This window comes from Tiliqua scincoides, chromosome 1 (assembly GCF_035046505.1).
Source record: "Tiliqua scincoides isolate rTilSci1 chromosome 1, rTilSci1.hap2, whole genome shotgun sequence".
Lineage (NCBI taxonomy): Eukaryota > Metazoa > Chordata > Lepidosauria > Squamata > Scincidae > Tiliqua > Tiliqua scincoides.
The window spans coordinates 199,969,581-199,983,733 of NC_089821.1; the positions used below are offsets into that span (position 1 = coordinate 199,969,581).

General features: G+C 39.8%; 1 protein-coding gene across 4 annotated transcripts in view; it reads right to left on the reverse strand.

The window, feature by feature from the left end:
- The window catches only part of FAM184A (family with sequence similarity 184 member A), an 88,549-nt gene that overhangs the window by 24,408 nt on the left and 49,988 nt on the right, over positions 1 to 14,153 (reverse strand). For all 4 annotated transcript variants that reach the window (XM_066613830.1, XM_066613840.1, XM_066613850.1 and 1 more), the window contains 4 exons: positions 13,741 to 13,863; positions 8,129 to 8,290; positions 5,313 to 5,438; positions 5,038 to 5,184 (listed from right to left, as the gene is read on the reverse strand). In XM_066613830.1, the coding sequence (XP_066469927.1) occupies positions 5,038 to 5,184; positions 5,313 to 5,438; positions 8,129 to 8,290; positions 13,741 to 13,863 (558 nt within the window). The remainder of the gene's footprint in view (positions 1 to 5,037; positions 5,185 to 5,312; positions 5,439 to 8,128; positions 8,291 to 13,740; positions 13,864 to 14,153) is intronic.

The window sequence follows — 14,153 nt, forward strand, 5'->3', positions numbered from 1 at the left end:
TCTGCAGGGTCTCTGAGAGGAATTTTGTCAGGGGGTACAAACTTTCTTTTGGGTCCCTTCTCAAAGAAGGAGGGGGTGAAACAGAGTGGGGATGGTAATGGGGGTGGGCAGAAGGAACAAAACAGGCAGGGGGAAAGTGGCAACAGCTGGAACAGTCTTTAGAGACTAGGGGCACAATCCTATACTGCGCTGGAACAGGCAAGCCAAGCGACTTGTGCTGTAGCGCAGGATTGGGGCAGAAGCAGCTCAGCCAGAGATAAGGGGAAACTCTTCCCCTTATGCCTGGGTAAGGGCTGCTGGCCCCTATGGGTCTCCTCAGACTTGCGCCACCTCTTGAGGTGGAGAGCGGAGTGGCTTGGAGCCAATCCATTCTCTCCGGGAACAGGGGTTGGGATCCTGTATAACTGCCGGATCCCAGCCCCGCCTCCCACTCCCCGCCTACCTGCCCCCGGGGCCGCCCACCGCCCGCCCTCCCCTGCCCAGGAACGCCTACCTTTTGTCCTTGTGTCAGCCCAGCTGGTAAGATCCCAGGAAATTTCTGGGCCCCCTTCTTTGGTTCCTGGGCTCCCTTTCTGACCCTGGGTCCAGGTACAAATTACCACCTTTATGCCCTCTCCTAGGCCCTGCCATACTGTAACAGAACCATGAAGCTTTGCTCACAAATGCTTTCCCTTCACAATTCAGTGCCCTAGAGGATTTTAAACAGTTCTGATGGTCCTGAAAATGCAAAACATTACTAATTTTTTATTTATTCTAAACCTTACCTTTAAATACTGCTTGGGCTCCAAGCAGCATGTGAGTGAAAGGCACTTCCACGTGCACAACAGGGAGGTGCCAATTTCCACTCTGTCACAGGCTGCATCCCATTACGCTACATTGTACTGTGCTTCAGATGGTCCCCTGCCTTAAGGAGTGGCTTTGGGGAAATGAGGGAAGGGAGGAATGCAACAGGAAGTAGGGAGTGGAAAAGCCCTAGCATGTATACAGTATAATGTGTGCGACTCTTTGGATCCCAGCCACTATCTTGTATTTCTTTGTAGAAACAGAAGAAAATATAGAAGCTCAGTTATAACTGATTTGCATTATTTATTTTAAACTATAATATAGTACCACACATTTCATGCTTTATAAAAAAGCTTTATAATGTGCAAATGTACTGCCTGCAAGCTTGCTTTTACATCACATAAAATGACTGTGTGATGCTTGATGTCAAATGATGCAAACATATACACATATGAATGAATGAATGAATGCAGAACAGAGAGTTAATGAAATTAATGCATAATCTCTTTCCCTGAACATCATAATTTTATTTTTATTTCAAAGGCTAATGCTTTCAAGTAGCACTGGCCAGTATGCAAGAAGTGCAAGCATGCCCTCATGTACAAATTGTAAGTGCAACTCACTTACATTGCTGATAGATTTATGCAAAGCTTCACCGAGACAGTGCCGCTATGAAGGAAAGATCACAGGAATAAAGGGAAACATTCAGAAATAACTAAGAAGATGGGATAAAGAAGGGACAGTAAAACACAGAACATTCATATTAATCTGACAAGAAAATAGGTTGAAAATTGTTTGAAAAAACTGAAATACAAAAGTTTTGCTATGGCTTATTATAATAATTTACTACATGGATAAGGAAGTTGCATTAAGGAAAATGTTTGACGCAATTTTAAGGTTAAAAATTGAAATGGAAAAAATAGTATGTCTCAGAATATTCCTGTATACAAGTCATTTTGCTTTGATTCAAATGTGCCTGGGAAGAATCATCATGCAACATCTATTGCCTTTCCCATTTAATGTGAATGAACAAATCTCTTTAAGTATTTAAAACAAATCTTCAGAGTTTTATTTTTTGAAATAGTTAACAGATAAGTTGCCGTCGTTTTTGAACAACCTGGCAACATCATATCATGTCTAAGACTATTTTTATTACCAAGCCCAAATCAGTCTGTAAAAGAACCATTTTTTAAAAGATTTAGATGTTGGATTTTCCTAGAGATTTTTATTTATGAATCCATAGCAAAATTACATCTTACATACAATAATATAGCGCCATTTACTAACAAGCTGAAGATGTACTGTCAGCATGTATAAGTGGTACATCACCATATACATCAGTTGTAACATATGATCAATACATTGCTAAAAGTGAATGATGGACAATTTCATTGTTGAATACATGAGTTATGATTCAGGCATCAGTCATTCTAGATTAATTTCCCTCACAGTTCTATCTTTCATTCAAATAATTAGAAGTACCAATGAGATGCTTACTAATTTATATCCTTTCCTTCTGGAATATATTTGCTAAAGCAGTAAGATTAATGTTTGTCAAAGTCTAAATTTACAAAGAAAACAGTCAATATTCTAAAGAAGACACTAATCAAATTACAATTTCCAGCTGTTGTGATATCATAGTAGTGAAGTAAACACAGCATTGAATTAAATCCTGAAAACTATTGCTATGAGACAAATGTCCCACTTCAGAAAACTGCAGTCTCTCTGCTGAACTCATGGCAAAATCAGTTAGCTATATTGCAATCCAAATGGATGGGTGTGTGTGTGTGCGTGCGCGTGCATGCGTGCCACACTTATCATACCACATTATCGCATAAATAGATCGGGTATGTAAAACAAACTTAAAAAATCTACTTTTGTGGCTTGTTTATTCTGGGGATTATTGTGGATAAACACTAGTAAATTGTTTTGTTTTTAGGTGAATAATTGCATAGTTATGGCATTCCAATCGTTAGCCTTCTTGGGGTGGAATAAGTCAGTTTATACTTTAAAATAAATAAAAGAACTGAACATAGCCCCTTTGCCAATTATATCAGCCAAAGCAGACAAGTTAAACAATTCAGGATCACCTTATGACACATATTTGCCTGGAGCCTGGGAGCAGCTGGCTGGTGGACAGAGGCATACATCCCCCTGAGTGGTGGTGTGTCCAACTCTGCCCATTGGCAGAGAGGCAGAATACATACCCCTGCTCATCACTAGGCTGTAGGATGCATTATTCATCCAGACAAGTGGGTGGGTAGGTGGGGAAGCGGATGCACCAATTAGTCAGGCAGTAGCACCAGCCACTACCTGCTCCTGGCTGGCAGAAGGAAGGGAGGAAAGGACAGGTGGCTGACAGTGCTGGCAGAGTGGGGCCGACGTCAGCCACAAAAAGGCCTGGAGAAGAAGGGGGCAGAGGTGGAGAGGAAATGGAACAAAGGGAAGAACACAGGAGAGAGGAAGCAGGATGAAGAAGCAAGCAGGAAGTTGCAATAGGAAGAGAGGAGAGTGGGAAACAGAAAAGAGTACAAAGGGAGAGAGAAGAACCTTCTTGGCCTGGAGGATAGGATGATGTCTGGCACAGACCCCGTATCCTCCCCAAGAAGGGCTAGGCCCAGCAAGAAGGGAAATGGGGGCTTGAGCCCTGAAAGAGCACAGGGAAAAGAAGAGTCTGGACAGCAGGAGGCCTAAGCCACCCGAGCAGCAAACCTTCACCCTGGGGAGTGGCTTCCCCTAGCATCCCCAAGTGGTCAACTGCCCTGGGCCACTGCCATGGCCACCAGCACAGAGGTATGGTCAGGGCTTGCATTACTGAGAAAGGCCTCCACATAGGGACCACCAAGGGGTATAGAGGCCAAGGTCAGGGAAAGAAGGGGTGAACTTAAACCTGTTGAGGAGGGCCAACCCCTTCCATTTTTTTGTTCTATCTGACCCTGAATAAACAAGAGCTCAGCACTGACTGACTGAGGATTAATACATCAGTAAGCTTCATGAGCACCCTGGAAGTGGAATTCTTACCTTTCACTCAATGTGAAATACATGAATCAATCTTAAATTATGTTTTATGTTATCTCTAAAATGTGTCTGTAGTTGTACTGTCTGTTGAACAAATTAAAGTATAGAGCTTATCTACTTAATCTTTTCCCCCCCATGTTCCTGAATAGGACAAATGTGTATCATTTGGGAATTAAATCTATGCTCCATCTGTCCAAACTGCTGTTGGTTCTGATGACAGAGAGACAGATCAGAAATATCTGGTGAAGTTAACTCACTACTCCTGAAAAAACATGGGCAAGCTCCTTCATTTTTAAACTCTCAAAAGATGTGATGGAGAGAAAAAGCAGGAATGCTTCCAACATTAATTAGTAGATGACACTTGTGGTTCAATGACAACTGTACAGGAAAACATTTAATATTTCCCCATTGTAACATACATTCTTATGAAGCACCTACTGTGCAATACTGTTATTTTTACAATTCCTACATTCTCTTCCCCCCCTCAATTTGTACAGAGTCTACAATAATAATTCAATGTTTTCAGCTGATATATTGCCCTTGTGAAGACCAATGAAGAATTCCCAAACTCGAAACCAGATACTGTCCAGAGTGAACAAATGTTGCAGTATGTGTTGCAATCAAGAGATTTATTATTTTCAATTAGCAAACTACAATGTTACATGGCTTTTTTAAGCATGCAAAACATGTCTATTCCAGGTGTATTCTGAAAGTGCAGAAATTTTGATGAGGATTTTGCTACTGCCTTTCTTATTTATATGTTGTGCAAAAGTTTTCTGCAGGCTGTACTGGGTGTAGTAGTTTGAATAATGGTGTCCTATAAATGTTGAATTTTCTTGTTCAGTGTTACCCGAACTTTTGAAAGAGAGGCATGAAATGGACTTGAGAATAAAAGCATATTATTCTGCATTTTAACTGGATTCCTCTCAACTAATGTATCAACCACCTAGGTTTCTACATGCTCTTCTAGTCCAGAGTTGTACACTGGAGAGGAGGCGCACCTTGTCTTAGCAGTTTTAGGCACTGTTCTAATTAGATACTGATACATTTGAATTTTTTAATAACATATATAGTGTCAGTATAACAGACACAATGGTGATAGTGCTCTGCATGTGAATTTTTCTAATTCCTCAGATTCTGAACTAGTTAGCTTTGCAACAACATATCCTTCTTCAGAGTAATTAAGATTAAAGATTAAATATGGTCACAACACATGCAAGTCATCAGTCCAGTTACCTGATCCAAAAGATCTTCCACTTTTTTCTGCCAGCTATCTCTGGCAGCATTTTTCTCTCTCTCTTTTAGCTGCAAGAGTTGAGTCATTGCTGACTTTTTATCTTCTTCATGCTGAAGTCTCAACTCTTCACGTAGTTTACTACATTCCTGCCTGAGAAGAAGGAGAGAGAACTCACACATATTCTCGACTTTAACAACACAAGGAAAACATACTTTTTGTCAAGATTATATCATTGAATTTAATATATATTTTTCTTTAAAATGGAGGAGGGGACTTGCCGAAGGTTTTCTGTCCATTTTATTTCCAAATCGCGGGCCATTCGGTCAACCTTGAATTTCTCCTCCTCTCTCATGGCTACAATCATTGTCTCGTGTTGTTGTCTCTCCTGGTCTAATTCTCCCTAGTAAAAGGAAATTCAAAATTTAAATGGAAAGAGCAAAAAAATGTGGTTAATGTCAATATGTTACTTTGAAGCAACATTACTGTCCTTCCCAAATGCACACAGCATTTTCATTGGCTGGCCAAAGATACATTTGTATGTTCTACTTCATTAACATAACTCCTGATAATTTCATTTCTTAAAACTGATAATAGTTTAGTCATATATGAAGTGATTTTTCTATGAACTATTGCAAAAAGAACAAGAGTTCTCAAAGCATGAGACATATTGAAAACTGAAGGAATGGTTTCAGAAAATAATTTTTGTATGGTTCATCATTCACAATCAAAATTAAAATTTACTACACCACTGCTTTTCATAAAAATTTAAAGTACAAGAGCTCATCATGATACCCCGCAGGCATTATACCCTTGTTAGGGGAGAGGTATACATCATACGGAGAGGGGAATTACAAGGAGTGGAGGGTAGTAAGTACAAAACATGTGGCTGAACGGAAATGCTGCTAGACAGAGGTTTATTTGAGAATGTCCATACGTGTGCGGACCAGGGTTGGGATATAGAAGGACTGTTTGCGGTCCAACAGCATGGTCTCTGGATTCAATTTTCCATCTTTACATCAATCCCCGACTTCGGCCAAGAGGCCAAGGACTGGCAATGCCTCTGTCATGTATCAGGCTCTGGAGCACTGGTGTTCCAAAAGAGGCTGGCGCAGGGAATGGGAGCCGGGGTATACACAAGTCCCTAGGGTTTCTCTGGATTGCTCCTGACCAGTTGTATTGCCAATGCATTCTCCTCCCAGAGAATGCCCTCCACCCCTCTGCTGTGTGACACCCCCTTACTTACTGTGCCAAGCAGGAAGTGCTGCTGGTAGCAGTGTGCACGGGCCTGCCAACATCTGGCACAAAGTGCAGCACCTGGAAGTAGTTTGGTGGTGACACAATGACATTGGCATGTCATCTTGTCACCACCAATTACTTCTGGAGGGCTGCAATTTATGTCTATTTGGATACAAGAGTGGGAGGGAACATGGCATGGAGCTCTGTTGGGCAGGGCTCAGGCAACACACCCGTCAAACCCCCCCCAAGCACCTGGCGGTATGACACCTGGGTTGGTCTGCCCCAATTGTCCCCCTGCAGCTACACCAATGCTCCTGGCCCTTTCTCCCTTCTTCTATTCCAAAAGCTCTTCCCTTTTGAATGTCTGCCCCCATAGCCTTCTCCATCTCTCCTTTATCTCTTTCCCATCTCTGCCTTTTTCCTCCTTCATCATTCTACTGCCGTTATCAATCTCGCTTTGCCTCTCATATTCTCACTGTACCCCTCCTCCTCGAGTCCCACTATTTCTCCTCCTCAATTCAATGTTCCCTTTTTACTCACTCTTTGCCTCCACCTCCTTCTTTGCCTTTCCTTCTTTATCCTTCCCACCTGTATTTATTCAATTTTTCCCCACTTTTCTTCCAGAGGCACCTGGAATATCTCACAGCAATATTTAAAATACAATTACAATCAAACTGTATAATCATATAAATCTTTAAAATGCATATAAATCTTAAAAACATTAAAAATGTATCATGTAAAATATAATCATAAATAAAATTACCAATAAAATCTGCAAGTGCCAGGTACCAAAGGCTAAAATTAGAAGGCTTGCTGGAAAAGGAATTTTTAGACCTCACCAGAAGGCTTCTAAAGAATGCCTTCTCCTTCCTTTTGAACCACCCGCCTTGTTACTATTGTATCACTCAATGGTAATCAGGTCAGCTGTGCTGCCAGCCTGATCCCATGAGACCGTGCTGCTCAGCAAAGAGGTCATCATTGTGCCAGATACCCAGAAGCCCTGACCTGCTGCTTGCAGCACCTCAAAGCACCATGGATAACAAGCACTATACAAGTTGAGCCTATTTAGCCGTTGATTTTTGATCTGTGAATTTGGCTCAATGTGGGTCCTCCAGACCCCTGCTGAGCCACATTTGGCCCAACCTGAAGCCTCCAGAAGCGAACGGAGCTGTGCTCCGGTCGCCTCTGGAGGCTCTTCTGAAGTCCATGGAGGCTGCGCGCAGCCTTCACGGGCCTCAGAATGGCCTCCAGAGGTCCTAGAACGGCACTTCAGGTTTTCGGCCGAAAACCTGATGTGCCCTTCTAGGCCTCCACAGGCTTCAGAACAGCTCTGGACACTTTCAGAGTTCAGCAGACCCTGAAATCCGCATGATTTCATATCACGCACAATTCGGTATCTGCAAGGGATCCAGGAATGGAACCCACGCAGATAACAAGGGTCCACGTGAATAGCCATGCCCCCTTAGCCATACCCCAGTAAGACTATAACAACAAAAATATTTAAATTTCTTCATTAAAGTGTTGTTTTCCCTGCCACTTATTTCTATTTTGAACACTATATTACTTTTTAAAAATCTAGCTTATTTCCTTGCGAATGTCTGGTGTGGGTTGCAGTAGTTTTAAAACAAGTTTCTAAAAACTGAAAAATAGGATTAAAAAGTATCTCAAATAAATATAAATGCTATATTGGCATTTCATGTTTATTTAGAAGTAATTCCCACTGCGTTCAACAGGACTTACTTTTGTATAGGATTTTAGTTTTAAGGTAACACGAGTTACCTTAAGGTAGCCCTTGATAACATCTGAATTAAGATGATAGTGATATGTTATGAGCTGATAGTGTTATGCAGTTACCTCAACATTATACAGAGAATCCGTTGTCTCCCTCAGTCTTGCCCGAGTTAATTCAAGTTCTTTTTGTAGTATTTCCTGGGTTTCCTGGAGATTGGAGATGTGCCCTTCTGCAGTACCAAGGCCCTGCTCACTTTTTCTTATGAGTTCTTGCAGACGACTCACCTACAATAAAGAAAAAAAGTCACTGGCAGTCTAATAAAAATCAACTGCAATTTACATGTGCTTTCTGAGAAGTGGAATAGCATTTAGCAATCATTTTACTCATTCCTTCTTAATACCATTTTTATACAGAGGAAGCAAGAACATTTAATTCATTTTATTACTCACTTTCTTTTTTAAAAAAAGTCTCACACACTCAACACTAAGAACAAACAACTCCTAGGACTTAGTTCCTCCCTTCATCAAGGGTTATAGAAGACAACTGTATGGATGGGAGAGGACTGGCAAGTGCTATAGACAACAGTACTAAATGTTGTTGGCACATGCTAGAGTTCTACTCTGTTGCCATGGGAGTACTACCTGTGATGCACATCAGAACTACATCTTAACACAGTGCAGGCAGAACTTCTGACAAATCCACATGGTAAGCTGTGGCTACAACACTTGGTAGCCCTCTTGACTTCTCCCTAACTATAAATGTAGCAAGGACTGGAGCTTAATTTTATGACAATGCCTATATTTTGAAGCATTGAAGTATGTTTCTGTAACAGGATTCTGTGCAAAGCGAAGATATTATTACTCAAAAGCATTAAATATAGCAATACAGAAAGTAACACATGATCAGCTGTAACTTAGGCTTTTATCCAATTTGTTTAAAAACTGGCTTACTAAACTTGGGCCTTTAGTTACATGGGGTAACTAATACCAGCATTCAAAAGGCGACCTCTCAGCTACATCTACTTACCAACCAATGTATTCTGACCTACATTTCCCACCAGTTATTGCACCAACTTTAAACTACATTTCATAAGGCTACAGTATCTAAGCACACTTTTCAGGGAGCAGCCTACATTGAACACAATGAGACTTTTGAGTAGACCTGCATAGGACTGAGCTGTTAGAATAGTTATGAAACAAATAGGAAGTCTGCAGTATCAACTATATATGGATGCTCTTTGTTCCCGACACACCTGCCTATCAGGGTTCTTTAACCAAGGTATGTGCTTAGATTACAACTGTTTCCTCAACAATTTCAGCTTAGATATTGACTGGGAAATTAGACTGATTCTTTCAGTAGACTTTATGAAAAACAATAATTTGGGTCAAGGTAAAAATTGAGCAATTCATTTATGTAGAAAATTGTGACAGGACATTGCTTATCACTTCCTTGGCACCCTCCTCTAGGTAACCTACTGTTCCAGTTTCATTCCCTTTTTTCTCAATATGAATGTGAGGCCACTTGTTGACAACTAAAGTGAAGCAGGTGGACAGTCTGCTGTATTAAGGCAGTTCTTGATATCAGACCAGCATATTTTCTCTAGCCCAGTGTTTCTCAAACTGAGTCAGGACCCACTAGGTGGGTCGCGAGCACATTTCAGGTGGGTCCCCAATCATTTCAATATTTTTTTTTTCATATATTGGACTTGATGCTACCATAACATGTGACTGCATTTGGGGAAATGTTACAGACCTGTACTTTTAACAAGCTACTATGTATTTTAACAATGATAGTAAATGGGACTTCCTCCTGGGTAAGTCAAGTGGGTAGGATTGCAGCCTAGGATTGTTAAAAATTGCCCTGCTTGATGATGTCACTTCCAGCCATGACATCACTTCCGGTGGGTCCTGACAGATTCTCATTCTAAAAAGTGAGTCCTGGTGCTAAATGTGTGAGAAGCACTGCTAGCTGACATTCTTTCCCATTTGGATTAAATACCTATTAAAATTGTTAAAATTTTATACCTATTAAAATTAAATAACTATTCATATTAAAATTGAAAATTAACCACATTTTTATGTGTATAAAAAATTGAAAATGGAGTAAATTAAAATTACTCTAATAATAAACAGGAAGTCTGAAATCACAGGCAGATAAGCGATTTGAGCGATGGGGGATTTTTGAACCACAGATAATTGAAACCATGGATTCAGGATCCACAGATACAGGGAGGCACCTGTATTTGGATGATTTCTTCAGCTCCCATGTAACAAAAATAAAATAAATATCTCAAATTTAAGTATGGAGATTTCCCAATTCCTTGCTGCAAAATTTGATGTGAAGTTATGGCTGCCATGGAGCCTTTGGAAGAAAGAAAGTGTGTTATTTTGAGATCAGCATTTCATGGGATGTACCGAGAACTTTAAAGAAATGGGCATGGGTTTTCAGAGCAAAATTTAGCAAGCCAAATTTATCAAAAGTTTACCAATGCAATAATATTTCAGTGTTTTGGAAGAAAAGTTCAGAGACCCAGCAAGCAACTTTCAGTACGATCAGCTCCTAATCCATTTAAATGCTTGTTTTGCTAGGATTTGTATGAAATAATAAACTACTTAATGAAATAATTTTGAAATGATGGATTGACTTAATTGGCTTTTTCAGGGTACTGCATTATAACAATTTCTGTGACAAATTAGAAACAATTTAATTATTTTCAAACCTGATGTGCTTCTTAAAATTTTTTGTTTAAAAACAGTACATTTTTACAGGATTACTGAGTCAGTTTCATGACAGTTTTGATTAGAATCAATACTACAATAATTTGAACTACAATCTATTTTTAATGATTATTTTAAGACTGCAATAGCAGAATGTGAATATTTTCCTTTTACTAACCAACACCATTATGGTCAGGAATATTTCAGAAAAAGTATTCATCCCTCTTCAGGAAAGTAACATTGTATATTAAAAAATAATGCAGGAATAGAAGTCTGAGGTATAAAATAAGAAATATTAGGGCTGAATAGAAAAGTTTACTCCATATAAAGAAATACACAATATGCTGACTTTTAAAGGAACCATTCAGACTCTGTAATAGATCTCAACTCGGAACAACTTAAATTTGGGAAGAGCGCTCAGGGTTATACACTTCCTCCTCATATATAAAATACAAAGCTTCAACAGGAATTTGAAAATGGGATGTTCTCTGACGTGGTATACTGAATCCAATAGGGAGCAGAAAGGAGTGGGGATGATGTGTATAATAAGCCCAAGACCTACTCCTGATCTCACTAGGGAGAAAGGAGAAATTAGAAGAGTATTATCCAAAGTGTAACATGGCCCGAAGTATGTTACCAAACCTATTGTATTCTGCCTATGGAATCCGGAAATAATCAATCTCCAATATGTTCAAATGCTAAACCAAGTGACAAACATACAGTACTATACAATCAGTTGCTTAGTCTAATTGATTTCATCTCAATATTCTAAGTGCAAACAGTTAATTATCAGGTTTTCACTTCTTTGCCATAATGTTTTAGCTCACTAAAGTGGGTTATATTCTGTTTCTTTAGGGATAAGAGAATAAAGATTATTTTACAAATTTAATAGGAAAGATCCATCTCCTTTGAGAAGGATTGTCTGAATTGTTCAATGGACAAGCAGTAAAAGTTGTCAATTGAATTAATTGACTAAGAATTTAGTATTATAAAAAAGCACTTCCCTTCAACATTTAATCCCTCCCCCCTTTTCACTAGAAATATTTGTTAATGGTCACTGATAGGTAAAAATTTCCAACAATTCTGAAACTTTTAATGACTTCCAAAGGAATATCATATATTTTTAAAAAGTAAATTTAGCATGTGTTTAAGAGTGTTTCAAAAGAGTGTTTCAAAAGCACCGTCTTAATGCTAGAATTTGAGATGTAAATTAACATACAGAATAAGCATAATAAGCTATAAGGCAATTAACCCATTCTGCCCAGCCCTTAGGTGTACACATTTGATCCCTGTTGCTTATATGCAATGTTGGGCAGAAATGGCTTAAACACTCACAAAAAACAAAATCTGCCCATCACATGGCAGCTACATAGAAAATCATACTAAAGTAGCTTGATACTACCATGTATATAAAGCATATTGAATGATTTACAGCCCAATTCTGACTTGCCAGGAGCATTGGACTGCCGCAGCACCAAAAATGGCTGCCACAGCATCCTCAGCGCAACCGGGCAGCCACCAGTGCCTCCTCAGGGAAAGAGAAAATTCGCCCCCTTCCCTCAGGTAAGGAAAGTAGCCCCACAATGGGGCTACTCAACTCTGCGACAGCTCTGGAGCTTCCCCCAGCACGCCTCCTCCCTGCTCTCTCCTGCCACCCACCTTCCCCTGCCCTGGAATGCCTCCTCCCCGCTGCCCCATAGTTTGGGGGACCATTGAGTGGTGGAGCACCAGCATTCCACTGGCACTAGTGGCAGTGCCAGGGTGGTGCTAAGGGCCCGCAGACATGCTTTACGTGCACTGTTTAGGATTGGGCCCTCAGTTAGTGTAAGAAATGAATGCTGAAAAGTCAAGGTGGTGCAACGAATACAGACGACCCCAACTTACAGACTGGTTGCTTTCCAGAAGTTCATCTGTAGGCTGGCTTTTACTTCCTGCCTCAGACTCTTTCCATCTCAGTCTTGTACTCTGCTTCATGGACTGATCAGATCCACAGTTTTCTCAGAGCTAGTGGTGATTTGTGACATCACCACAAATCACCACTGATATCTATGTTTTTGCATGATTGTTTGCATGTGCGGGTTTGCATTCCTATGCCAGATTTTTATTGGCATTACTGGCAGTTTGTTCATAAATCAGATGTTTGTAACTCAGTCAGCCCTTGGATCAGGGAAACCTGGGCTGATTATATGCTATATATACTGACTTAGGATGAGGGAAACCATGAAGTTCAGACATAAAATGCAGTGGTGAACTTAGGTTAGTACTAGGTTTGAATTTAACCTGTGCTATAGGGTTGCTTTGAGATTAAAATGGGAAAAATATGTACAATATGATGTTTGGAGGCAGGATGGGATAAAAATTATTAACAGTATGCAATTAATAATTGCATATTATAAAAATGTAATTAATAGGCAAAAAGGTCTGGAAATAGAATGCATGCCTGCTGAAAAAAGCAGTTACATAAGAATTTTTTGTGTGTGCTGAATTTGATCAAGATCTATTTAGTCCAGCACTGTTTTTATAACAGTGGCCGGTCAGATATCTCTAGCTTTTCATAAGCATGAAGATTGCAACCATCTCTTGTTTGTCCCCAGCATCTGGTACTCTGAAGAAAAAGCTTTCACATGCAACTACCATGGCTTATAGCCACTGACAGATCCATTCACCAAATATTTTTCAAATCCTTTTTAAAAAGATGTCTAAAGCTTGTGGTAGTGAATTCCATAGGCACATTATGTGTTTTGTGGAAAAACAACCAGCTTCATTGAGTGCCCTTATGCTCTGGCTTTATGAAGAAGCAACACTTCCCTTCTGTCTACACCATCCATACAAGTAAACCAAGTTGTGAATGTAACAACTGTGTATATTTAAACATCTGAAAAGTATCCCTTTACAGATAGAATAGCACAGACTAAAAGTTAACATATAATTTTAAAACATCAAACAAGAAAAATCTCATTACTGATTCAATATAGTTTAATACACCTGACAGCAGATAGAATTAAGCTGATTCTTGCCTCCTGATTGGATGAAGTCAGTTTGGTTGTCATTTCTTCCTTCAGGTTCTCCAACTGCTGTCGGAGCTGACTTTTCTCATCTTCCAAATGTAGCTTCTCTTTTTCAAATTGCTGCTCCAACTCCTTAAGAAAATGAACAAGAACAGAACATTTCATGCCTGTTCAATCTTCATTACATATGGAATATGTGTTTATTAAAATCCTACACAAATTGTTTGCTTGCAGTACTTTACTGGCACTGTTGTGTCTATGCAGTTGTCTCCCAGACAAAGATGGCTGTTGTCTAGTGACCATGGTTGGTATAAGTACACAAGTAATACACAGAAGACAAATAGAAAGGTCTTTCTTATAATTAATCATCATAAAATTTATTGAATTACTGTCTCTTGTCCTGCCCCTGCCCCCACATATCT